A 25,468-nucleotide genomic window follows, 5' to 3' on the forward strand; every position below is an offset into this window, starting at 1 on the left:
TCCTCCCTATTATTTATTGGTAGAACTTAAAGTTCTTAGCGGATGACCAAAATATTTAATAATTTATTAAACATCTATTATAATTTCTTTTTTCTAATGAAAATTTTAAATATTCTAAAAATAAAAATAAATTATCTAGTAAATATAAATTTATGGTCAATAAAATTCTAAATTTTGAATTTTAAATTTAATTGATTCCATGAATTTAATAAAATTTTAAAAGTTTTATGAATTAAATTTATAATTTTAACGGTTTAAATACAAAATAAACACAAAAATCAAATTCAAACAATGTTTTTTATTTTACACGTGAACATATTTAAAGATGCTTCAGATTTGAAACAACGAACCGCCTTCACATATTGAACTATGAAAGGAGACCACTCAAAAATCATACGTCCTTTTGCTATATATATTACAATTTCCCTCCCACCACTCAAAATATTAACGCTCTCAAATAACGGTTCTTACTCACTCGTTTCTTTCTAATGGCTATGTCGTCTGAGAATGATTTTGTGTTCCAGGTACGAAGATGTCAATGGGAATTGGTTGCTCCAGCAAAACGGACACCATATGAGTTTAAACAACTTTCAGATATCGATGATCAACAAGGCTTCAGATTTCAAGTTCCAATGATATTTTTCTATCCACATAATCCAGACGTGGATGGAAGAGATCCCGTGGATGTGATCCGAAAGGCACTTGCGGAGACCTTAGTATTTTACTACCCTTTTGCAGGCAGATTGAGGGAAGGGCCGGGACGGAAGCTATTTGTTGAATGTACAGGCGAAGGTGTCTTATTTATTGAAGCAGATGCAGATGCTACTTTGGAACAGTTCGGCGATGCAATTTATCCTCCATTTGCATGTTTGGAGGATGTTTTATACAACGTTCCAGATTCAGATGGGATCGTTGACTGTCCACTGGGGCTCTTTCAAGTATGTATAGGTTCATGTGTTCTTTTACTTTGAGAAATTATATGAATATTCATGGAGGTGGCACGACTGGTCAATGTAGGTGACACGACTTAAATGTGGCGGTTTCATCCTTGCCATTCGCTTAAATCATACGATGGCTGATGCTTTTGGTATGGTTCAATTCATGAATGCCATAGCTGAAATAGCTCGAGGTGCCGTAGCACCATCTATTCTTCCTGTGTGGCAAAGAGCTCTCTTAAATGCAAGGGACCCTCCCACAATCACTCATAACCACCATGAATACGACCAGGTTGTTGATACCAAAGGCATCATCGTCCCTCTCAAGGACATGGCTCATCGCTCGGTCATCTTCCGTCCGAGTGATATCTCTGCCATCCGCAAAACCTTACCCACTCACCTCCATTGTTGCTCTTCCTTCGACCTCATCACAGCTTGCCTTTGGCGCACTCGTACAAAAGCCCTTCAACCCGACCCAAATGAAGAAATGCGCTTGCTTTGCGCTGTGAATTTACGCACCAAGTCAAAATCTTTACCCTTAGGATATTATGGCAATGCATTTTCTTGCCCTGCAGCGCTCGCCACTGCAGGTGAGCTTTGCATGAACCCATTAGGCTATGCTGTAGAATTGGTTAGGAAGGCTAAGAATGAGGGAACGGAGGAATACATGAAGTCCGTGGCAGATCTTATGGTAATCAAAGGACGACCGAACGTAACTGCCGTGAGATCGCTCGCGGTGTCAGATGTGAGAAAAGCTAGGATGGATGAGGTTGATTTTGGATGGGGAAATGCCATTTTTGGAGGACCTGCCATGGGAGGGGCTGCAACAGTCCCTGGTTTGACAAGCTTTTATATGCGTTTCAAGAACAACAAAGGGGAAGAGGGAATTGTGGTGCCTTTCTCCTTGCCTGCTCCAGCTATGGAAAGATTTGTGTTAGAACTTGAGGATTTGTTCAAGATGATACCAACAAATGAAGCCAAAAACTCCCCCACTGGTCGGAAACAAACATGAAAGTATCTTAATATGTTAGGTTGTAATTTAAGGTTGTATTTTGTAGCATGTAATATATAATTTGGTTATAATATTGAACTATTATCTGGTTTGATACGGTAACAATTCTAGATTTCTGCTAACCTAAACTTGCTACCATGATCATAATATGATATGTTAGGCGGAAATAAACATTAAAACATCATCGTAAAACATTGCCATGGATTTATATGTTTTAAAAAGTTTTTAAAGGAACACATTGAAATATTAAATAAATTAAATAAAGTACAAAAGGTAAAAACACCCTACACAAACATAAAGTCTAAGAAATAAAATATCACTATCCTATATATGTGTCATGATCTTGACTTGCAACGTCGTCAATGTCGTATATGGGTGTCTTGCTTTTACGTGAAATAGAAGTAGCATGCGACTTGAGTATATTAAGAAATACTCAGTAAGTGACCCCACTATTGGAGTCAGGGAATGCAAACACATCCAACTTACGTTTGGGACCTATCGTTAAAATCATCATAGAGGAGACCTCTAATTCGAACAAAATTAGATGCGTAGTACTTCTTTACACACGACCCACACATGCAAGCGTGAATCCTCAGACTGTTCGCACCTCCTAGACCTATCATAATCAGGCTAATTGTCTGTAACCAGATGTCTGAAAGTCAGTTAACCCTCAAATATCATGTCAGACATGATGATCATCATTATAATAATGTATGTGTCCATATTCATGATCATAAATGGGGAAATAACCCGATGTAAATGTACACAATAGTAGAATAATTAAGAAATGATAAATCAATATAAATTGTAATCCCTAATTGTGAACTGCTTCAATTGGTGAATGTTTACCTAGATGTTAAGTCACACACTTGGGATCCATATCATAGTAGAATGTGCTAGAAGGAGATTTAGTTGTGCTTAAGGGCGAGTGTGTTGAGTAACATTGAAGGAGTTTAAAATGATACTAAGTAGCGAGTTTGTTAAACACCATTAAAAGAGCACCAATTAACGTTTAGTAGCAGACATTAATATGGAGTCACATCGAGAGAGATATGATCCATATATGTTAGATGACCATAGAACTCGAGATTGATTTGGGCACCTTTGCTCTTCCTACGTAAATCGTAAGGACTAAGATGGACTAATGAAAATAGTAATTAATTGGCTAAGTTCACCTAAAATTTCAAGTTACCCGATTGGTGAAGTACACCTCTAAAGATGGAGTAACAAGGTTCGATAGATTAAAGAGTGGATAGGGCTCAACTTATATAGACCTGTTGTACACCACTCTCCGTAGAAAACACTTCACTTTGTAAAATAAGGGTACACTTATAATTGCTTACGATGAGAAACTTGGGTAGAGAGATATTTACAGCAATAGACATTGTATAATAAAATAATTAAATTCTTTCTTAGAATATCTAAATATCTTTGGATCCCGATCATCTAAATATTTTTATTTATAAAATATCTAGATATTTTTATTGATAAAGCCTAAAATATCTAGATAGTTTTAGCACTTTCTTTCTTCACCATAAATTTGTGGTTGCAGATGATTCATTTATTTTCTTATTCTTATTTTATGTTATTTCATTTTTTTTTTTGTTTATACAAATACGTTTAAAAACAATTTAAAAGAAAGCAATGTTACAATTTAAAAGTGATTAGACAACAACGACTTTGATAGCATATAACTTGGGTAGGGGAGAAGTGACAACTAGTCATATCTCGCTATAGTACATTTTGGAACATTTTAGTCCTCGCAGATGTAGACATGATTTTGGTGAACAGTCGTACACCTACGTATTGACGCAACATGAAACAGTAAAAACTTATCTAAGATTAAAGCATGTAAAAAGGGTTTGGAACAGGCATGTGGTCATGGACAACATATCCTGGACAAGCATGACTATCACGTCTAACATGTGGCCATAGACAACACGCTTTCAACAAACATGACCATGTCACTCTGCATGTCCATAACCCAATAAACATTAGGAGAAGCATCAGAATATGTGTAGCAAGTATCACACTTGTATGCCATTTTCTTTATTTTGTAGATCATCTCTTCCACTCAAATAAGAAATCCAATCATGTGCAAATCAGGTGCAATATGTTCGAATTTGTGCGTCACCCAAAATCAAATCAAATTATATTATAATTTGAATTTGAATTTCTTTGGACTCTATTTTACCTCGAGTTACAATTAAAAAAAAAATGGTTCGAGTTACTATCTAACTCTTATTTGAATATTGGACCTATGCCATTTCCCCATCCCCAATTAATGTGGCTACTCTATATGTGGGCTTGACAATCTTTTTGAACTAATTTAAATTTGAATTTACTATTTTATATGATCGGGTTTGATCAGCCTAATCTTATTCGATCAAATTTCTATGATGGAGTCACTTAACAAATTATTTATAATTTGCAATTTTTTAACATCTAAATATATTATTAATATATAAATATTGATGTGACAATTTTTGAACGTACCTATAATTAATTATACCTAGTCGAGGCCAATTATAGGGTCACACCGCAATAATGTGATTAATCTAATGCTAAAATCAAGCTTGTTCATTGCAAAAAAAAAAGTCTCGTGCTCGTCCAAGAAAAGAGTTTTTTAAAAGGTGACTTATTTGTCAACTTTTCTATTATCACCTCTAAAGAACTACCGTAAGGCTGACTACTCGTACTCAATAAACTCAAAAACCTCTGGATCTAGAAGACACACGAGTTCAAGCTAGCTTCAACTTCAACTTAAGATGATTTTGATCGGTTAGCTTGATCATCCAAAATCATACAAATTATTGAAAAATCACGATTTTAGGAAGAGAGATGGGGAGGGACCATTGAACTATTAAAATGTCATCATAACTCAATAGGGTAAAGCCCAACCATAGTAAATCCTAATCATTTATCAGTAATTATATTTATGATATAGGATTTTATAAATAAATTTAGGAAAATGATTTAATTATATTTATTTTTAAAAAAGAATTTAAATTTAGGAAAATGATTTATGTATTTTAGAAAAATGCAGCAATTTTAGGAATAGATTGAATACCATATAAATACCTCCCCTAAATTCATCATCCCAAGAAATCCCAATCAATACACAGTATAGTTTCTACCGATTGTTTTGTAAATCTTGATCGATCTTAATAAAGTGTGTGAGTATTTCCCACACAGAATTGTATTTAACATGAACTGCTTAGTTGTTTTTTCATTGGGAACAAGTATTTGCATCTTAGGTTCTTTTCGGCGGCTCTTCGACGCACCCTTGATTGGGACATCGACTTGTGTCCCCACAATAATTTTAACAAATAAATATAATAGTAGTCGAGAAGCGAGTAACTTATTGAATATTCTTATATATCAATATTTATAAATGCTATAGTTAGAACTTAAATACAAAAAAAAACACAAAAATCAAATTAAAAAAATGTTTTTTATTTTACACGTGAACATATTTGAAGCGACTTTCAATTTGGAAACAACTAACAGCCTTGAACCATGAAAGGCCACGGAGTTTTAAATCGTACGTCCTTTTGCTATAAATACAACAATTTCCCTCCCACCACTCAAAATATTAACTCTCTCAAACATCTGTTCTTACTCACTCGTTTTTTTCTAATGGCTATGTCGTCTGAGAATGATTTTGTGTTCCAGGTACGAAGATGTCAACTGGAATTGGTTGCTCCAGCAAAACCGACACCATATGAGTTTAAACAACTTTCAGATATCGATGATCAAGAAGGTTTTAGATTTCAAGTTCCAATGATATTTTTCTATCCACATAATCCAAGCATGGATAGAAGAGATCCTGTGGATGTGATACGAAAGGCACTTGCAGAGACGTTGGTATTTTACTACCCTTTTGCAGGCAGATTGAGGGAAGGGCCGGGACAGAAGCTATTTGTTGAATGTACAGGCGAAGGTGTCTTATTCATTGAAGCAGAAGCAGATGTTACTTTGGAACAGTTCGGCGATGCAATTTACCCTCCATTTACATGTTTGGAGGATGTTTTATACAACGTTCCAGATTCAGATGGGATCATTGACTGTCCACTGTGGCTCTTTCAGGTATGTATAAGTTCGATGTGTTCTTTTACTTTGAAAAATTATATGAATATTCATGGAGGTGACACAATTGGTTAATGTAGGTGACACGACTTAAATGTAGCGGTTTCATCCTTGCCATTCGCTTAAATCATACGATGGCTGATGCTTTTGGTATGTTTCAATTCCTAAATGCCATAGCTGAAATAGCTCGAGGTGCCGTAGCACCATCTATTCTTCCTGTGTGGCAAAGAGCTCTCTTAAATGCAAGGGACCCTCCCACAATCACTCATAAGCACCATGAATACGACCAAGTTGTTGATACCAAAGGCATCGCCGTCCCTCTCAAGGACATGGCTCATCGCTCGGTCATCTTCCGTCCGAGTGATATCTCTGCCATCCGCAAAACCTTACCAACTCATCTCCGTTGTTGCTCTTCCTTCGACCTCATCACGGCTTGCATTTGGCGCACTCGTACAATAGCCCTTCAACCCAACCCAAATGAAGAAATGCGCTTGCTTTGCATTGTGAATTTACGCACCAAGTCAAAATCTTTACCCTTAGGATATTATGGCAATGCAATTGCTTGCCCGGCAGCGCTCGCCACTGCAGGTAAGCTTTGCATGAACCCATTAGGTTATGCTGTAGAATTGGTTAGGAAGGTTAAGAATGAGTTAACAGAGGAGTACATGAACTCCGTGGCAGATCTTATGGTAATCAAAGGACGACCGAACTTAACAGCGGTGAGATCGTTGGCGGTGTCGGATGTGAGGAAAGCTAGGATGGATGAGGTTGATTTTGGATGGGGAAATGCCATTTTTGGAGGACCTGCCATGGGAGGGGCTGCAACAGTCCCTGGTTTGACAAGCTTTTATATACGTTTCAAGAACAACAAAGGGGAAGAGGGAATTGTGGTGCCTTTCTCCTTGCCTGCTCCAGCTATGGAAAGATTTGTGTTAGAACTTGAGGATTTGTTCAAGACGATACCAACAAATGAAGCCAAAAACTCAAAGCATAAGTTCGTTTCATCGGCTTTGTAATCGAAAAAACACTTATGAGAAACAAACATAAAAGTATCATAATATGTTATGTTATGTTGTAATTTATAGTTGTACTTTCAAGTATAATTTATAGTTGTACTTTCAAGTATCTGGTAATATATTGAACTATTATCTACTTTGATATGGTAATGATCCTAGATTTCCGCTAAACATTAAAAAAATATCATCCTAAAATATTTTCATGGATTTACATGTTTCAAAAAGTTGGTTAAGGAATCCATCCAAATATTAAATAAATCAAATAAAATACGAAAGATAAAAACACTCTATATTAACATAAAATCTAAGGAAAAAAAATATCACTCTCATATGCATATTTTATGGTCTTGACTTATGATGCAGTGGTGTACACAGGTGTCTTGTCTTTGCTTGAAATAAAAGTACCACATGACTTAGTATTTTAAGAAATAGTCAATAAGGGACTCAACTATTGGCGTTCGAATGCAAACATATGCAACTTATATTTAGGAACCTATAGTTAAAACCATCATAGATGTGGCATCTAATCTGGATAAATTAGATGGGTAGTACTTTCTTACACACGACCAACATGTGCGAGCTTGAGTTTTCAGGCGGTTCACACCCCCTAGACCCATTATAGTCAGGGTAGTTGTCCGTAACCAGACGTTCGACAGTCAGCAAATCCTCAAATATCATGTAAGGCATGATGATCATCATCATTATAATAATAATGTACGTGTCCATATTCATCATCATATGGGGAGTAACACAGTAATAAAATAATTAAGAAATAATAAAACAACATAAAATTGTAATCCCGCAACTAGCCTTTAGTAGTAGACATTAATATGGAGTCATATTGAGAGAGATCTGAACCATATATTAGATGACCATAGAACTCGGGATTGATTTGGGCACCTTTGCTCTTCCTACGTAAATCACATAAGGACTAAGATGGACTAATGAAAATAGTAATTAATTTGCTAAATGCACCTAAAATTTTGAGTCACCCGAACATCAAAATATTTTTATTTTTAAAATATCTAAACATTTTTATCTCTAAAATGCATAAATAATAGATTCTTACCATTATTGAACTCACATTTTCTCCACGTTTTAATTATTTAAACAATGTTGCACACCAATTTTGGACATAATTCCGAAAGAACATTATTTTGTACACTCTTTCTTCTGAAAGAAAGTAAATACGTTGAGAGAAATATTTTAGAAGACGTGAGAGAGAAATATTTTAGAAGACGTGAGAGAGGAAATACGTTGAAAATAATTTGAAAGAAAGTAATGTTATAAGCTAAAAACGATTAGGCAACAACAGCTTTGATGACATATAACTTGGGTAGGAAGAAGTGATAATTAGTCATGTACATTTTAGGACATTTTAGTCATGATGGAGGTAAACATGATTTTGATGAATAGTCATACACCCAAGCATGTAAAATGAGTTTGGAACGAACATGTAGTCATAGATAACACGTTTTGGACAAGCATAACCAGAACGTCCAACATGTGGCCATAGATAACACGCCTTAAACAAACATGACCCTGACACTCCGCATGTCCATAACCCAACAAACATTGAGAGAAGCATCAGAATATGTGTAGCAAGCGTTATACCTATATGTTGTTTTCTTTATTTCGCAAACCGTCTCTTTCACTCAAATAACAAATCCAATCACATGGAGATCAGGTGCACTTCTTTTGTTCGAATTTGTGCGTCACCCAAAATCAAATTATATTATGTTATTTAATACCAGCTTCTCTCCTAACACTCCAAACAACGGTTCTTACTCACTCGTTTTTTTCTAATGCCTATGTTTAAGAATGATTTTGTGTTCGAGGTGCAAAGATGCCAACTAGAATTGATTTCTCCAGCAAAACCTACATCTTATGAGTTTAAACAACTTTCAGATATCGATGATAAAAAAGATTTTAGATTTCAAATTCCATCAGTATTTTTCTATCCACATAATCCAACCACGGAGGGAAGAGATCCCGGGGATGTGATAAGGAATGCAGTTGCAGAGACATTGGTATTTTACTATTATTTTGCAGGAAGATTGAGGGAAGGGCCGAGATGAAAGCTATTTGTTGAATGTACAGGCGAAGGTATCTTATTTATTGAAGCAGATGCAGATGTTACTTTAGAACAGTTCGGCCATGCTTTTCATCTTCCCCTAATTGAGGTGGCTACTTTACATGTGGGCTTGGGGTTGATTGTATTTGGGCTTTACTATTTGGACGTTTTGGGTCGACCAATTGAGTTTCATCTTAAGCTTACTTGACCTAACACATTATTTAAAATTGGCCAATTTTTAACACCTAAATATATTATTAATATATAAATATTATATCTATTGAGAATATTAAATTTTTTTGATCAAATTCAAAATCTTGGTGTAAATTTAAATTGAAATAAATTATAAACCATAGTCATAAATTTTTAATTTAAACTAATATCAAAATTATAAGGAAAAGATTCTAAATTAAGATTATAAGAAAAATAATTTAAAATTTTTAAACGCCATATTAATAAATAAAAAATTAATTAATACATACATTTTGATTAATACGGTGTTTAAAAGATTCATTAAACCATTAATTTTGGACGAAAATAATTAGTATTTTTATTTAAAATTATTATTTTTGAGTATTTTTGTGATAAAATGGAAAGTCAAACATTTTTGTTAATTTAACTAATTTTAAATCATTGATTGAATAGTCTACTCAACTACTTTTTAAGAAAGTTTCCTTAAATTACAAAAGAAACACGTATGAAATTTCTAGTAATACCTTAAAGAAATAAAGCGTTGTTTGTTCCCTGAAATCAACAAGAAACTGCCACTGCATTCTTTCAACGACTTTCAATTTCTTTTTCCCATGGAAACTTTCACCCATCTCTCCCTATAAATTCCTCCCCTTCCCTCTCTTACCTTCACTCGCACCCAATTCCGCTCATATCTCTCTATTCTCTCGTCAACTCGATAAAGCTGCTTCCCTCCTCTCCTTCCTGTATGGCAACGCCCGCTCTTTCATTCCAAGTACGGAGGTGCCAACCAGAATTGGTAGCTCCGGCTAAGCCTACCCCTCATGAGTTTAAGCAACTTTCTGATATCGATGACCAGGAGGGTCTTCGGTTTCAGATTCCAGTGATACAGTTCTATCGCCGTGATCCGCGCATGGAGGGGCTGGACCCGGCGAACGTGATAAGGGAGGCAATTGCGAAGACGTTGGTCTTTTACTACCCTTTTGCGGGTAGGTTGAGAGAAGGGCCTGGGCGGAAGTTGTTTGTGGAATGTACTGGAGAAGGTGTTTTGTTTATTGAAGCAGATGCTGATGTTACTTTAGAACAATTTGGTGATGCACTTCAACCACCGTTCCCATGTTTGGAGGAGCTTCTTTACGATGTTCCAAATTCTAATGGAGTTCTCAATTCTCCATTATTGCTCATCCAGGTGACCCGACTTAAGTGTGGCGGTTTTATCTTTGCTCTTCGTTTGAATCATACTATGAGCGATGCGTCTGGTCTCGTCCAATTCATGATGGCGGTTGGCGAGATGGCGCGCGGTGCGAGTAGTCCTTCGATTCGTCCAGTGTGGAAAAGAGCTCTTTTAAATGCACGAGACCCACCAGAAGTGACATGTTGTCATCGTGAGTACGATGAAGTGGCCGACACGAAAGGCACCATCATACCACTCGACGACATGGCTCATCGCTCGTTTTTCTTTGGCCCATCGGAGATCGCTGCCATTCGTAAGACGTTACCGAGTCACCTCCAGCAGTGCTCCTCATTTGAGATCCTCACAGCTTGTCTCTGGCGCTTCCGCACCATATCCCTTCAGCCAGAGCCACAAGAGGAAGTGCGAGTACTATGCATAGTCAACTCCCGCTCCAAGTTCAACCCTCCATTACCATTAGGGTATTACGGCAATGCATTTGCTTTCCCAGTGGCACTCACCACGGCGGGTAAGCTTTGCCAAAACCCGGTTGGATATGCCTTGGAATTGGTTCGAAAGGCGAAAGCCGACGTGACGGAGGAGTACATGAAGTCGGTGGCGGATCTTATGGTGACCAAAGGGCGGCCTCATTTCACCGTCGTGAGATCATACCTTGTGTCGGATGTGACGAGGGCTGGGTTCGGAGATGTGGACTTTGGGTGGGGGAAGGCTGCGTACGGTGGACCGGCGAAGGGCGGTGTCGGAGCGATCCCGGGCGTGGCTAGCTTTTATATACCGTTCGAGAACAAAATGGGGGAGAAGGGGGTTTTGGTGCCTTTGTGCTTGCCTGCTCCGGCCATGGAAAGATTCGTGGAAGAACTTGATGGCTTGTTGAAGGGGAAACAGTCCATTGATGGCTTCTTCATTCCATCGGCTCTGTGATTTGGTAAACTTGTGAGAGCAAGAAACCAGAAAAAATCAAATGTTAGCTAAATAAAAATAACAACAAAATAAGGTTTGTAATTTAAGGTTTGTGATTTATGAATTTTTGGGTTAATATTGAGCTTAGTGTACAATTCCTCATTTGGTACCTACTTTCTTTTAAAGGTTTAAACATTATTAGTAAATATATTCATGAAGAACGAGTATCGAGGTAGACTTTAGCTACTTAGCTTTGTTATCTAATTCGGGCACTTCAAAACGAAATAGAAGTTTCTTGTTATGGAAATCTTGTTTAGATTGGAATATATAAGTATATTCTTTTGATCCAAACGCATCTTGAGAATCTATTTGTCTCAAGACATTCAAGACTTAACTCATGTATCTACAGGTTTTCCTACTGACCTAGTAACACACCAACCACGCTTCTTGCGTTTCTCTTATCATCAAGCTCACTCCTTCAAAATCAATGGCTAAGATGGGCTATTATGCCTATTTAACAGATTTCGAACCCCGATACTCTTCGAAAGACATTAGCTAGCTCAATTTGAGTTCAAATATGAACCATAGGTGGAGATAAATGAGATGTCTATTTCTGTTAATGATTAGAATTAAAGATATCTATTTAACTCTCGAGATCGAGATTTCTAGAGAACCCACTTTGAACGGAGTGGAAAAACCTCGTTTAAACATGAAATGGGGAGGGAGGGGATAGAGATTTTCTCCAAATTAGGTAAACAGAGTAGGGGACGAAGATTATATTCCGATTCCCCATCCTCGACTCTACCAAAATCCCCTCTGAGCTCATCCTCGACTCTACTAAATGCAGCTAAAATTTCGAGTTACTCGAACATCTAAATATTTTTATTTTTAAAATATATAAACATTTTTTATCTCTAAAATGCATAAATAATAGATTCTTACCCTTATTGAACTCACATTTTCTCCACGTTTTAATTATTTAAACAATGTTGCACACCAATTTTGGACATAATTCCGAAAGAACATTATTTTGTACGCTCTTTCTTCTGAGCTGTAATTAAATTCGTGTCCCATCATGTCAACTTGCATATGATCACTCAATTTTATCACTTTCTTTCTTCACCATAAATTTGTGGTTGCAAATGATTCAATTATTTTCTTACCTTATGTTATTTCATTTTTTTTCAAATGTACATTTTTATTTTAAACAATTTAAGACACTATTTTTCAATTTAAATTTTATATAGTTGATTTTGGATAATAGGATCAAACGGGAAACGTTATAGGATAATTAAGAGTCAAACAAAAACTCGTTTATGAGCTCAAGTATTTGACCCAAGTCAAGATGCTATTAGGTCAAAATACCGAAAGACCACCTTAATTTTGAGAGAGCTTATATGGGCATGTACTTCGTATCACTACGATAGCCAGATTGCAATTGTGTGACACTTGTTCTTACCCAGCAAATAAGTTAGTTGTGAGCAATTCGAACTTTGCGGACAGTGTCGGCGTATGAGCCTCGAGTCACGTTTGAGATAAATATTTTAGAAGACGTGAGAGAGGAAATACGTTGAAAATAATTTGAAAGAAAGTAATGTTATAAGCGGAAAGCAATTAGGCAACAGCTTTGATGACATATAACTTACGTAGGAAGAAGTGATAACTAGTCATATCTCTATATAATACATTTTGGGACATTTTAGTCATGATGGAGGTAAACATGATTTTGGTGAATAGTCATGCACCGAAGCATGTAAAATGAGTTTGGAACGAACATGTAGTCATAGATAACACGTCTTGGACAAGCATAACCAGAACGTCCAACATGTGGCAATAGACAACACGCCTTGGACAAACATGATTGTGACACTCCGCATGACCATAACCCAATAAACATTGGGAGAAGCATCCGAATATGTGCAGTGTCGTTTTCTTTATTTCGCAAACCACCTCTTTCATTCAAATAACGAATCCAATCACATGGAGATCAGATGCACTTCTTTTGTTCGAATTTGTGCGTCACCCAAAATCAAATGACATTATGTTATAATTTTAATACCAGCTTCCCTCCTAACACTCCAAACAACGGTTCTTACTCGCTCGTTTCTTTCTAATGGCTATGTTTAAGAATGATTTTGTGTTCGAGGTGCAAAGATGCCAACTAGAATTGATTTCTCAAGCAAAACCTACCTCCTATGAGTTTAAACAACTTTCAGATATCGATGATAAAGAAGATTTTAGATTTCAAATTCCATCAATATTTTTCCATCCACATAATCCAATCACGGAGGGAAGAGATCCCGTGGATGTGATAAGGAATGTAACCGCAGAGACATTGATATTTTACTACCCTTTTGTAGGGAGATTGAAGGAAGGGCTGGGACGGAAGCTACTTATTGAATGTACAGGCGAATGTACAGGCGAAGGTGTCTTATTTATCGAAGCTTGTGAGAGCAAGAAACCAGAAAAAATCAAATGTTAGCTAAATAAAAATAACAACAAAATAAGGTTTGTAATTTATGAATTTTTGGGTTAATTTTGATCTTAGTGGACAATTCCTCATTTGGTACCTACTTTCTTTTAAAGGTAAATATATTCGAGAAGAACGAGTATATCGAGGTAGACTTTAGCTACTTAGCTTTGTTATCTAATTCGGGCTGTTCAAAACGAAATAGACATTTTTTGTTATGGAAATCTTGTTTAGATTGAAACATAGTAGTTAGTATATTCTTTGGATACAAACGCACCTTGTGGAATTGATTTGTCTAAGGACATTCTAGACTTAACTCATGTATCTAGAGGTTTCCCTACTAACCTAGTAACACACCAACCACGCCCCTTCCGTTTCTCTTATCATCAAGCTCACTCCTTCAGAATCAATGGCTAAGACGGGCTATTATGCCTTTTTAACAGATTTCTGACTCCCAATACTCCTTGGAAGACATTAGCTAGCTCAATTTGAGCTCAAATATGAACCATAGACGGAGAGAAATGAGAAACATGGTTAATAAAATTTCTGTTTATGATTAGAATTAGAGATGTCTATTTAACTCTCGAGATTTCTATGGAGTGAAAAATCATCGTTTAAATATGAAATGGGGAGAGAGCGGATAGAAATTTCTCCAAATTAAGTAAACAAGGCAGGGCAGAGGAAAGGGTCGGAGATTATATTCCTCTTCCCCGTCTCCATACCCACTCTACCAAACTTAGAGATTAAAAAAGAAACGGAGGCTGAGTTGAAAAGACTTGTCAAAAATAGTGTTAATGAAAATGATGGAAAGTCTTGTAATGGAGAAGTTGCGGTGGCAGTTTCATGGAAGTTTTGTATTATTAGTACAAGTCAGTGTCTGCTAATTTACTCAAATTCTCACCAAATTGTTGATTAAATCACTCATTTTGAAGTTTGCATAAATGTGGATTCAATCGAAATTGGAAGGAAATATCTAATTACCAATTAAAAAAATATAACTAACTTTTACTTCGAACAAGTTGAGAAATATGTAAAACTCGAGCTCGACTCATACAATATTTTTTCTTTCATTTTATTGAAGGTTTTAGATTAAGTTTCAGGATACGACCAAAAAGAAAAATATTATAAAAAAAATAGAAAGAACAGTCAAAGTCAACTTTGATGAATGAACCAAGTTGAATCGAGTTTGGAGAAGCACACATCATCCATGTAAGTAATCAATTGGACATCTCTTGAGTAGTACTTTTAGTGATCGCTAAGACGATCCGGTATGCTTTCTTTGAGAATGTAAGGACCGGGCTGACTCGATGACTCTAAAAGATGGGTAAAATTTTTTAACAAAATAAAACAACCAAAAACTTAAAACATATCAAACATTATATCAAATTAAAGTTGATACTATTTTCAAACACAAATTAAAGGACGACACAAAAAGGTTCAAGGACGACGGGTGAGGTTTGTCTATGGCACTTGCTCCAGTGTCCGCTCCCGACCTCAACCAGCTCCTTATTTCCTGAAAAAAAAAATGGAGAATAAGGAATGAGTACAAAGACTCAGTAAGCAGCCTACTTGTAAGCTCTTAATCGTGTCCTTGATATGTTAGGGTACCACACTTTTTCTTTTCATGTTCTTGTTTTTGTTCTTGTTCTTGTTGTAAGTTCTTGTTATGTTTCTTAATTCGTTCTCCAAGACACTTCCCTTAGGACTTACGGTACTAGACATAAACTTGTCATCCTGTGTCCGAGGCTTCATGCATTCCAAGCGACACAGTCTTAATACCTACGCTCAAGGCTTCATATGTTTCAAGCAGCGTAGTCTAAGTCATAAACATGATGTACCGTGGGAGGTCTTAGGAGGTTCTTAATTCATGGCTAGGATAACTTACTCTCTTCTTGCTCTATCGTGGCCATAGGTTACTCCCCATGATAGACCATAAAGGTCACGTGATCGATGCATGTATGAACATGGCATAGACCATAAAGGTCATGTGATCGATGCATGAATGAACATGGCATAGACCGTAAAGGTCACATAATCTAACATAGACCATATAGGTCGCGTGATCGGTGCATACATGAACATCCTGCAAATCATAACATGGCACAAGGTATCTCATCTAGGTGAGGGGAATGAGGCCAAACATGACATCCTGCAAAGCAAACACCGTGCAGGGCATCCCACCTATAAGAGGAAAAAGGCCTCCTTAGAAAGCACCGCAAGGTGGGAGTTATGGGCCACAATTAGACATGCTTAGAGTAATACCTAACATTCTTAAATTTTGAGTCTCGAGGACTTTGGTCCCTTATGTTTGAGTGGTACCTAGCATTCTTCTTGTCTTGGTGGTTGTATAGCTTGTTCTTGATTCTTAATCTTATAAGCTTCTAAGATTCTTATTTTCTTGAGGCGTAAGTTGTTATATACATTCGTGATTATATGAACCCATTGTAATAACTAGCATGAGTTATTCTAGAAGGTCATAAGTTCATANCCTGCAAATCATAACATGGCACAAGGTATCTCATCTAGGTGAGGGGAATGAGGCCAAACATGACATCCTGCAAAGCAAACACCGTGCAGGGCATCCCACCTATAAGAGGAAAAAGGCCTCCTTAGAAAGCACCGCAAGGTGGGAGTTATGGGCCACAATTAGACATGCTTAGAGTAATACCTAACATTCTTAAATTTTGAGTCTCGAGGACTTTGGTCCCTTATGTTTGAGTGGTACCTAGCATTCTTCTTGTCTTGGTGGTTGTATAGCTTGTTCTTGATTCTTAATCTTATAAGCTTCTAAGATTCTTATTTTCTTGAGGCGTAAGTTGTTATATACATTCGTGATTATATGAACCCATTGTAATAACTAGCATGAGTTATTCTAGAAGGTCATAAGTTCATAATGGGCTCCTTAGAGGGTTCTAGAAGGGTCTTGAATCTTGACATGTTTTCTTTAGGCGTTTCCTTAAGTTCCATCTTGGCTTATGTCCCAAACTTGCTCCAACTAAATTAAAATCTTGAGCTTATCCTCATGTCATATAAAATAGACCTTATAGAACATGGTTGGTGATTTGGAGCATATTNCGTGCAGGGCATCCCACCTATAAGAGGAAAAAGGCCTCCTTAGAAAGCACCGCAAGGTGGGAGTTATGGGCCACAATTAGACATGCTTAGAGTAATACCTAACATTCTTAAATTTTGAGTCTCGAGGACTTTGGTCCCTTATGTTTGAGTGGTACCTAGCATTCTTCTTGTCTTGGTGGTTGTATAGCTTGTTCTTGATTCTTAATCTTATAAGCTTCTAAGATTCTTATTTTCTTGAGGCGTAAGTTGTTATATACATTCGTGATTATATGAACCCATTGTAATAACTAGCATGAGTTATTCTAGAAGGTCATAAGTTCATAATGGGCTCCTTAGAGGGTTCTAGAAGGGTCTTGAATCTTGACATGTTTTCTTTAGGCGTTTCCTTAAGTTCCATCTTGGCTTATGTCCCAAACTTGCTCCAACTAAATTAAAATCTTGAGCTTATCCTCATGTCATATAAAATAGACCTTATAGAACATGGTTGGTGATTTGGAGCATATTTAGACCTTGAGCTAGGATATGACTTCTTGTTTCGTTTTCAGGAACTAACCCTTAGAGGTTGTCATGTCATATATCGTGTTTTGGTCCTGAAAACACTTTCAAAGTAACCCTTCGTTTTCTCCCTATGAGTGCATAGGTGACATTATCATAAACGTGGCATCCTGCTGGCATATCGTGTTGCAGGACATCTCATTTAGATGAGGGAAATAATGAGTTCATCATGGCATCTGCACATGGTACATATAGCAGGGTATCTTACCTAAAAAGGAATAGGGATCTCGTGGTACACTTCGTGATGGGAGATAACGGTTACTCCAGGCATGGATCCTAGCAACTTGTTAAGCAGACCATCTGTATTAACCTAGGTGTTTCCTTGTATTCTTGGGGATCCTAGGTTTATGCATAACATCTTGGGTCAAGCTTGGAACTTAAAGGTTCTTCTTAGGAATAGCCCAACGTGACCTTGTGCACTTAGAATCTTATCAGCAACCAAGGGTACCTATGGGGAATCTCTTATTTCATGGGTACCTCGTTAGTCACCCTAGGAGGTAAAGTCATGTGGATCGTGATGTATATTTTTCCTCATATCTTGGTTTCGCTATCTAACGTTTCCCAATGACTCCCAAACTTCATTACCTTATACATCATCATGAGATAAGGATTCATACAATATTTCATAATGTTGGGAGGTCATTTAGGGCTTAACCCGTAGGTAGTCTTCCTTAGGGGCATTATGGTCATTTTACCCCTAATTCTTGGTTTTGCTACTTAACGAGTTTCAGTAGCTTTCAAACTTCACCACCTCATCAATCATCATACAATAAGACCTACCGTAGAGTTTCATAGCATTTGGAGGTCATGAACCGTAGGTAGATATCCTTAATGGCATTATGGTCATTTTGTCCCATTTCTTGGTTTACCTACTTATCCTTATCCATTGCCCACTAAATTTCACACACAACCTAAACATGCTATAATATGCTCATCATTAAAATTTCATAGGCATCAGGGCTCATCTAGTGGGTTATTTTAACGTTCCTTAAATTCCGAGCAATTTGGTCGGTTCAGGGCCTTAACTTACGGTTCTTTGAGTTTTTCTTTCATAGATCCTTGTGTAATACTTGGTCTAGGGTTCATATGAAAATTTAAGCGATTCCTACAAGTATTTCTTAAGAAAAGTCCAAGGTGGCTACTTACCTCATCGTCGATGTTCGGGACCACCGTTCTCGAGCTTCCAGTACCCGAATTACTTCAAATTTCCTTCCATAGACTCCTTATTGCATCTAGTTTCTTTTGGTGTATCGTAGCCTGAGATATTCGTCTCCAAAGTTCGTCCAACATTATTTTCCTCGCTAGAGCTAAAACAGGGGATTCTTGTTGGGCAGCCGATTATAGGGGTTTTCAAGGCCCGATTTCTTAATGTAACCTCTTTCATATCCTTACCCCAAGCTATAGGAATTGGTTTGGAGGAACTTCTTTGAGTGTGGGACCTTAATTTCCAGAAATCGTTCTCGGTATGCAACTCACCTGAAACGCCGGATTTTCGATCTCTTGGGTAGCCTGTTTTACGACGTTTCGGCTCTCGATTCCTTCACATAAATTGTGAGTAATCTTGTTTAGAAACTATAGGAATAAGTTTGAGGAGGAATGGTGGAGAATTGCTCTCGAATTTGGAAGAAACCCGAGAGTAGGAGACCCACAGTCTAAACGCTCATAACTCTCGAATGGGTGCTCGACCTTGCTCGAGTCTTGTTCCATATTCTTGCCCCTACTTTAGACTTTATAGGCGGAGCTTAAACCGACATTGAAAGCTCCAGAATCGTCGTGAATTGGTGGTTAGATTTTCTGGAAAATCCACCGGAAATATCTACTCCGATCAAAGCCTCACCGATTTTGGTTTTGCATAATAGTCGTTGGATGTGATGATCTGTCCATCTTCTAGATCATATCCAATTTTGAGGAAGATCCAACGGTTGATATTTGAGTTTCGAGAGATTTTGCTCAGATTGCCACTGTAGACGCTGATTCTGATCAGAGTGGCATTTTCGTAATTATTCATTCTCCTTGAGGTATTTTGGTCATTTGCCACTTTTCGAATATTTTAATATTATTTTTCTTGAAAAATCCATAATTTTTCTAAAAATCCTTCATCTCACGTTGGTCATTTTTCCGGCATCTTGAAATTCCTTAAGGTTACTTGTTAGGGTATAAGAATGACTTGCTTGACATATCATCCTTGCTTAATCCTTTAATTTCTCCCCTTTTGATCATTTGGGTCTTACATGGGCGACTTATTCTTGTTGGATCTAATTCCTTTCATTTTTGGGTGATACAGAGAATGTCCTCTTAGACCAACCATTTCCAATGGGTCACCCATAGAATTGCTCCAATCAAAACACACTTAACTTTAGAGTTCTTATGGTTGAGCTATCGAAAAGGAAGGTGCACATTGTTGTTGTTATAGGTAGTAACTTTTAATTCTTTTAAACATTTCTTAGTCATCCTATCCTCAGAATCCGCTCTCATTGAGATGTTACTCCAGTTCATTCGTATGCACCTTCTTCCCCCCTCCCCCCTCCTCCTCCCAAAAAATTGAGATATATAGTATAGTAGATCAGCGGCGTTAGAATCCAATGAACAACTTTCATACCACAATTAAGTCACTATAAGGAATATGGTAGGGCAAAACAGACTACAAAAAGGATTTTCTAGATTGAATGTGTACAATTTTTCCTTATTTGAATCTAATTTTTATTTCTTCTCATAGGACGGAGCGACTTAATGGTAATTAGAGATGTTTATTACCTGTGAGATCCGCTTCAAATAGAGTGAAGAGTTTTCATTTATACGAAGAATGGAGGAGGAAACTCGAAGTTTCTCTCTATTCGTTGACTGGGGATGGAGACAAGGATCATATGCTCCGTTCAATTCTCTGTCTTTGCTCTAAATCCTTACCGAAATTAGGGTGGTTGAATGTTATAATCATATTTTTGCTTATGAAATATTATATTTTTTATTTCAATAGTTTATAATATATATATATATATATATTTTTTTTTTTTTTTTTTNATCTGTTTAAATTTTTTTATAAAAAATTTGTTGGAAATAAATTTTAAAAATAAAATAATTAAAACAACAAAAAATAAGAAAATTTCAACAAAAAAAAAAAAAAATCACTCTAATCTCCGGAGAAACAAATGAAAAAATTTTGTGGGTTGAAGATTGAAATAGGTGACTAGGATGAGACGAAGAAACCTTCCTCGTCTCATCTCTCCAGTAGACGCACCTAGTAGTAATTGGACGATCAAAAGAAGATTTAATAAAGAGGAAGTATCTATTTCCATCATTCTCACCCATTATAAAATCAAAAGATATACATCAAAGTTTATAGTCTACTCAAAATCATGATATATCATATAACGACCTTATAATATCTCATATACCTTATATCTTTTACTTGCATGTTTCTGCATAAATGAATTGATTGAAATTTATTATTATCTTTTTTTTTTTAACGAATCAAGCTATATTACTAAAATGAAGCATTTAACTTTATCTAATGTATGTTGATTTTATATATAAAATAACAATTTAATCCGTGTTTTTTTTAAGTTTTTAAAAATTTAAGTCTCTCAATTAGGTGATTGTAATTAAAAATTGTAATTGATTTAGTTCTTATCATGAAAAAATATTATTCAAATTTATTCAAATTTCTTACCTATACATTTAATAAAAGCTAGAAAGTTTATAAATTAAATTGTTACAAATTACAAATTTATTTTAAAACATCTAAGGTAAGACTTAAAATTACAAGAGATTAAAGATGATATTAAATCTTTTTTTTTTTTAATTATAAGAAATTTAAACTTAAAAGAAACAATACGTAATTTCAATATAAAAAGAAAATGGGAGATGTCTACATGTGGCTCATGGTCTAGCAAGCTGTGTGGTTGAACAAACTTCACCAAATCATATTGTTTTCTACAAAATAAAAATAAATAAATATATATATATATATATATATATTCCCAAAAGTTTGCAGATCACTCAAAGCTGGACCCAATATCTAATCCAACCAATAGCATCTCAGCTTCCCATATCTCCAAAGCTCAAACATTTTCCTCTACCAATATTTAATCTGTATTTTTTTCTTTTGATTTTCTATTCTGGCATTCTCTATATCTTTTAGTTCTTCCCTGCCTTTTCTATTTTTTTTTACTATGTATGCCTTCTATGTATTTTTTTATTTAGTATTTATTTTCTCTGTTATTTCTGTCCTGCTCTCTTTATTATTTTTTTTTGTACTCCCTCTTTTAGTTTTGTCCGACCCTCTTTATTTATTTNAAAAAAAAAAAAAAAAAAAAAAAAAAAAAAATCTTCGATATTCATCAACCCAACAACAGCACAAGCCATTCTCTGCCATTTTGCTTTGGATTCATCGACCCTCTTCCTCTCTCTTCTATAGAGTTGCTGGGCGAAGACTGAATTGTCTTCCTCCATTTTCTCCATTTCAGGTACTTTTCTCGAGCTCATTCACTGATTTGTTGTTGGTTTCTGCAACTTTTCCCGTTTTCTGTTTCTGGGTTCTGCCATTTTCTCTGTTTCTATGTTTCTTTCAATCCTTCAGGCCTAGTAACTGAGCTTTCAGTTCGAAAATCATCCACGAATTCAATCCGAAGCTCGTTTTTATCGAGCGGTTTTGTTCTGTTCTTGTTGAGTGGAGATTTCAGGTGGGAATTTCATATCCTTTCTACTTTGTTTGATTCAGGGGGAGGAATTTTGAGGTATTGGAAGTCATTGATCCATTGAAATAGAATTGAAGTTTGATTTGGTGTAATTGGTTGTGTTGGGCGTGTGATGATAAGAGTTTTGTGCACAAGAGGAAGAAGAGAAGCCATATGATGGCAACAGCTGCAATAATTGGGCTTGGTGCAGCGAAGCGGCTGTTGAATTCTTCATCCTATTATTCTGATTTCACAGAAAAGGTTTTATATCTCAATGATCATAGGTTGGGACAGAACCAAGTTTCCACCACGAAGAGTGTGGTAATAGCGAAACATTCGGCTGACTTTTCTCCGAGCTATCCACCGTCGAATCGGCACGTGCAATGCATCAAAGCTGTGAAGGAACATGTAGATACTCCCTCTTCTCCAACTGCAGAGCCATGGCTTCATAACACCACCATTTGGGAAGATGAAGAAACTGATCTTAAATGTACTGTGGAGGCTCTTCTTTTGCTGCAAAAGTCCATGCTAGAGAAGCAATGGAATCTATCTTTCGAGCAAACTGTGTCGACTGATGTGCCTAGAGGAAAAACAGAGAAGAAAGTACCTGTCACTTGTTCCGGTGTGTCTGCACGGCAAAGGAGGATGAGTTCTAAGAGGAAAATTCAGAGCAAACATGTTTTTATAGCTCAACCAAAAATCAGTAAACAGCTAAAACCTAGTATCAGTCCTGAGCTACTCCAGAATCGATTGAGGGGGTATGTGAAAGGTTTAGTAAGTGAAGAAATACTTCCCCATTCGGAAGTTGTACGCCTTTCGAAGAAGATTAAAGTCGGTCTCGCATTGGAGGAGCATAAAACCAGGTTACCTCATGCTCTTCTTGTTCAGATTCACATAGATTACTGCTTGCCCCTTTCTTTCCATGTTAGTCTTTCCTTTTAATCATAATAACTTGACAGATGCGAGAAAGGAAACTATTAAGTATATGGAATTCCATTACACTATTGCCAAAACTACTAGCTCAGTAACTCTCAGATCCCACATTGGAATTGTGAGATCCCACATCGGTTGGGGAGGAAAACGAAACACCATTTATAAGGGTGTGGAAACCTTTTCCTAGCAGATGCGTTTTAAAAACCTTGAGGGAAGCCCGAAAGGGAAAGCCCAAAGAGGACAATATCTGCTAACGGTGGGCTAGGGTCGTTACAGTAATGATATTATGTTCATAGTGTACTCTGCTCTCCCTAACATCTGTAATGACTCCCAGACTGAAGGAAAGACTAAGATGTGAGCCCTCTGAAGAACAACTAGCAATTTCACTTGAGATTTCTCGTGCCGAATTACGGTCGAGAGTAATGGAATGTTCATTGGCAAGAGAGAAGCTAGCAATGAGCAATGTTCGTTTAGTAATGTCAATTGCACAAAGATATGATAACATGGGGGCTGAAATGGCCGACTTAGTTCAGGTGAGGAGCTTATGACAGTCCCATAGAGCTAACTCCAACCTTATTAGCTTCCCCTAATATGAAGAGTTTGTTTATGTTTAATGTAGGGTGGCTTGATCGGACTTCTCCGAGGAATCGAAAAGTTTGATTCCTCAAAGGGATTCAAAATCTCAACCTATGTTTATTGGTGGATACGCCAGGTGAGGATATAAACACTTCGAAACAAATTGATACTCTGTTACTAGCCAAAGCATAAGCCTATTGAAAAGAAAACTGGATATTTGAGTTCAAATTATTTAATGCAAGTACCTGAACATGGCGAGCATATATAGCGTTACAGCAAGCGCTGACAGAATTTCAATGTCTTCATCCATGCCTAGGGTGTTTCAAGAGCATTAGTTGAAAATTCGAGAACGCTGAGGTTGCCAACTCATTTGCACGAAAGATTAGGATTGATTCGCAATGCCAAAGTTAAACTGCAAGAGAAAGGAATCACCCCATCAATTGATGTAAGTGGATAACTGGCATAACACTACAGAACAATATTGTATACCTCAAAAAACTTGAATACCATTAAACAAACAAGTTGATATCAAATTACGTTGAAGTTTGTGATTGCTAACGCTTGTTTATTTACCTCAGAGGATTGCAGAATCTCTCAACATGTCCAAAAAGAAAGTCAAGAATGCCACTGAGGTATTACAAATTTCTAACTCTGCTATTTCCCAATATCTGTTTTTCATTTTCCTTATCAAGCTAACCTCTCATTGCTTTCAGGCAATTAGCAAGGTGTTCTCACTCGACCGAGAAGCATTCCCTTCATTGAATGGTCTTCCTGGCGAAACTCATCATAGTGTAAGCCTTGAATAACAACTCAGTTTTTGCAAACTTCACATGATTTTCACTCGTTGAGTTCTTTTGTTAACATTTTGTCTTCGCAGTATATTGCAGATAATCGCCTCGAGAACAACCCGTGGCATGGAACCGACACATGGATTCTGAAGGTAAAATGATTGGTCACCAAGTCTGAGAATGAAAAAATATATCATTTTCATTAGTAAATAAAGAATGAACAGTTTGTTAGCTTATCTAATTGAATTGTCGACTCAAATACGCTAAAAATATTGACAGATTGAAGTTAACAAACTCATAAACATGACACTCGAGGACCGAGAAAGAGAGATCATTCGTCTTTATCACGGTCTGGACAATGAATGTCTGACATGGGAGGAAATAAGCAAACGGTAAGTGGAAGGAACTTACATGAGAAAATTGTCAATGTCATTCTAAGTTATAGCTCACAAAAGCTCTATTTGCTCTGATTTTTTCAGCATAGGTTTGTCCAGAGAAAGGGTAAGGCAAGTTGGACTAGTGGCGTTGGAGAAACTAAAGAAGGCAGCCAAGATGAGGAAGATGGAAGCCATGTTGCTTAAGCATTAATTTGTTAAAATATAATTACAAGTCATACGTCATAGAGATCATCCATTGCCTACTGTATATATAAAGAAAACGAACTGTGTTATTCGCCATTATGATTTTGATCACAAATAGCGATGACAGATAATAGGGAAAGTTTCTAGAATGAGATTTGCATATGTTGTCTGAGGAAATTATTATTGATTGGTGTTGAACACATAGTTGCCCCACATACAAAATGTGACTCAATTTTTTATGAAATACGATCTCAAGTCGATTTGTATCGATGGTTTTGTGATCCTGCACAATCCGCTCAACAAATAGAAAAACTTTCAACAAATTAAATAAGTTTATCCCTAATTATGCACTTCCTTAAGAACCTATTTGACACAAAATTAAAAATTCAAGGATCTATAACTAAATAGAC

At 36.5% G+C, this 25,468-nt stretch overlaps 4 protein-coding genes across 7 annotated transcripts; all 4 read left to right on the forward strand.

Annotated features, from left to right (window-relative positions):
- The first annotated feature begins 472 nt into the window (after nt 1-472).
- LOC111795749 (benzyl alcohol O-benzoyltransferase-like) lies at nt 473-2,048 on the forward strand. The gene is made up of 2 exons (XM_023678315.1): nt 473-938; nt 1,018-2,048. Exons 1-2 carry the CDS (start codon nt 489-491, stop codon nt 1,945-1,947), a joined length of 1,380 nt encoding a protein of 459 aa, XP_023534083.1. The 5' UTR covers nt 473-488; the 3' UTR covers nt 1,948-2,048.
- Nucleotides 2,049-5,586: 3,538 nt separating this feature from the next.
- On the forward strand, nt 5,587-7,052 carry LOC111795109 (benzyl alcohol O-benzoyltransferase-like). Its single transcript, XM_023677359.1, has 2 exons — nt 5,587-6,036; nt 6,117-7,052. Exons 1-2 carry the CDS (start codon nt 5,587-5,589, stop codon nt 7,050-7,052), a joined length of 1,386 nt encoding a protein of 461 aa, XP_023533127.1.
- Nucleotides 7,053-9,896: 2,844 nt separating this feature from the next.
- LOC111794567 (benzyl alcohol O-benzoyltransferase-like) lies at nt 9,897-14,082 on the forward strand. 2 transcript variants are annotated; one of them, XM_023676604.1, is made up of 2 exons: nt 9,897-11,463; nt 13,878-13,978. In XM_023676604.1, exon 1 carries the CDS (start codon nt 10,064-10,066, stop codon nt 11,426-11,428), a length of 1,365 nt encoding a protein of 454 aa, XP_023532372.1. In that variant the 5' UTR covers nt 9,897-10,063; the 3' UTR covers nt 11,429-11,463; nt 13,878-13,978. The 2 variants fall into 2 exon arrangements, 1 of the variants encoding a protein (XP_023532372.1); XR_002815114.1 differs by having other exon boundaries at nt 9,898-11,501; nt 13,916-14,082.
- Nucleotides 14,083-21,806: 7,724 nt separating this feature from the next.
- Nucleotides 21,807-25,271, forward strand: LOC111795093 (RNA polymerase sigma factor sigA-like). Of its 3 annotated transcripts, none has more exons than XM_023677338.1 (10): nt 21,807-21,970; nt 22,084-23,043; nt 23,448-23,646; nt 23,733-23,825; nt 24,006-24,134; nt 24,268-24,321; nt 24,403-24,480; nt 24,567-24,629; nt 24,757-24,869; nt 24,957-25,271. In XM_023677338.1, exons 2-10 carry the CDS (start codon nt 22,355-22,357, stop codon nt 25,063-25,065), a joined length of 1,527 nt encoding a protein of 508 aa, XP_023533106.1. In that variant the 5' UTR covers nt 21,807-21,970; nt 22,084-22,354; the 3' UTR covers nt 25,066-25,271. The 3 variants fall into 3 exon arrangements, with proteins under 3 accessions (XP_023533106.1, XP_023533104.1, XP_023533105.1); XM_023677336.1 differs by having other exon boundaries at nt 22,225-23,043; XM_023677337.1 differs by having other exon boundaries at nt 21,807-23,043.
- Nucleotides 25,272-25,468: the final 197 nt, after the last annotated feature.

This window comes from Cucurbita pepo, chromosome LG05 (genome assembly GCF_002806865.2).
Source record: "Cucurbita pepo subsp. pepo cultivar mu-cu-16 chromosome LG05, ASM280686v2, whole genome shotgun sequence".
In the NCBI taxonomy this organism is placed as follows: Eukaryota; Viridiplantae; Streptophyta; class Magnoliopsida; order Cucurbitales; family Cucurbitaceae; genus Cucurbita; species Cucurbita pepo.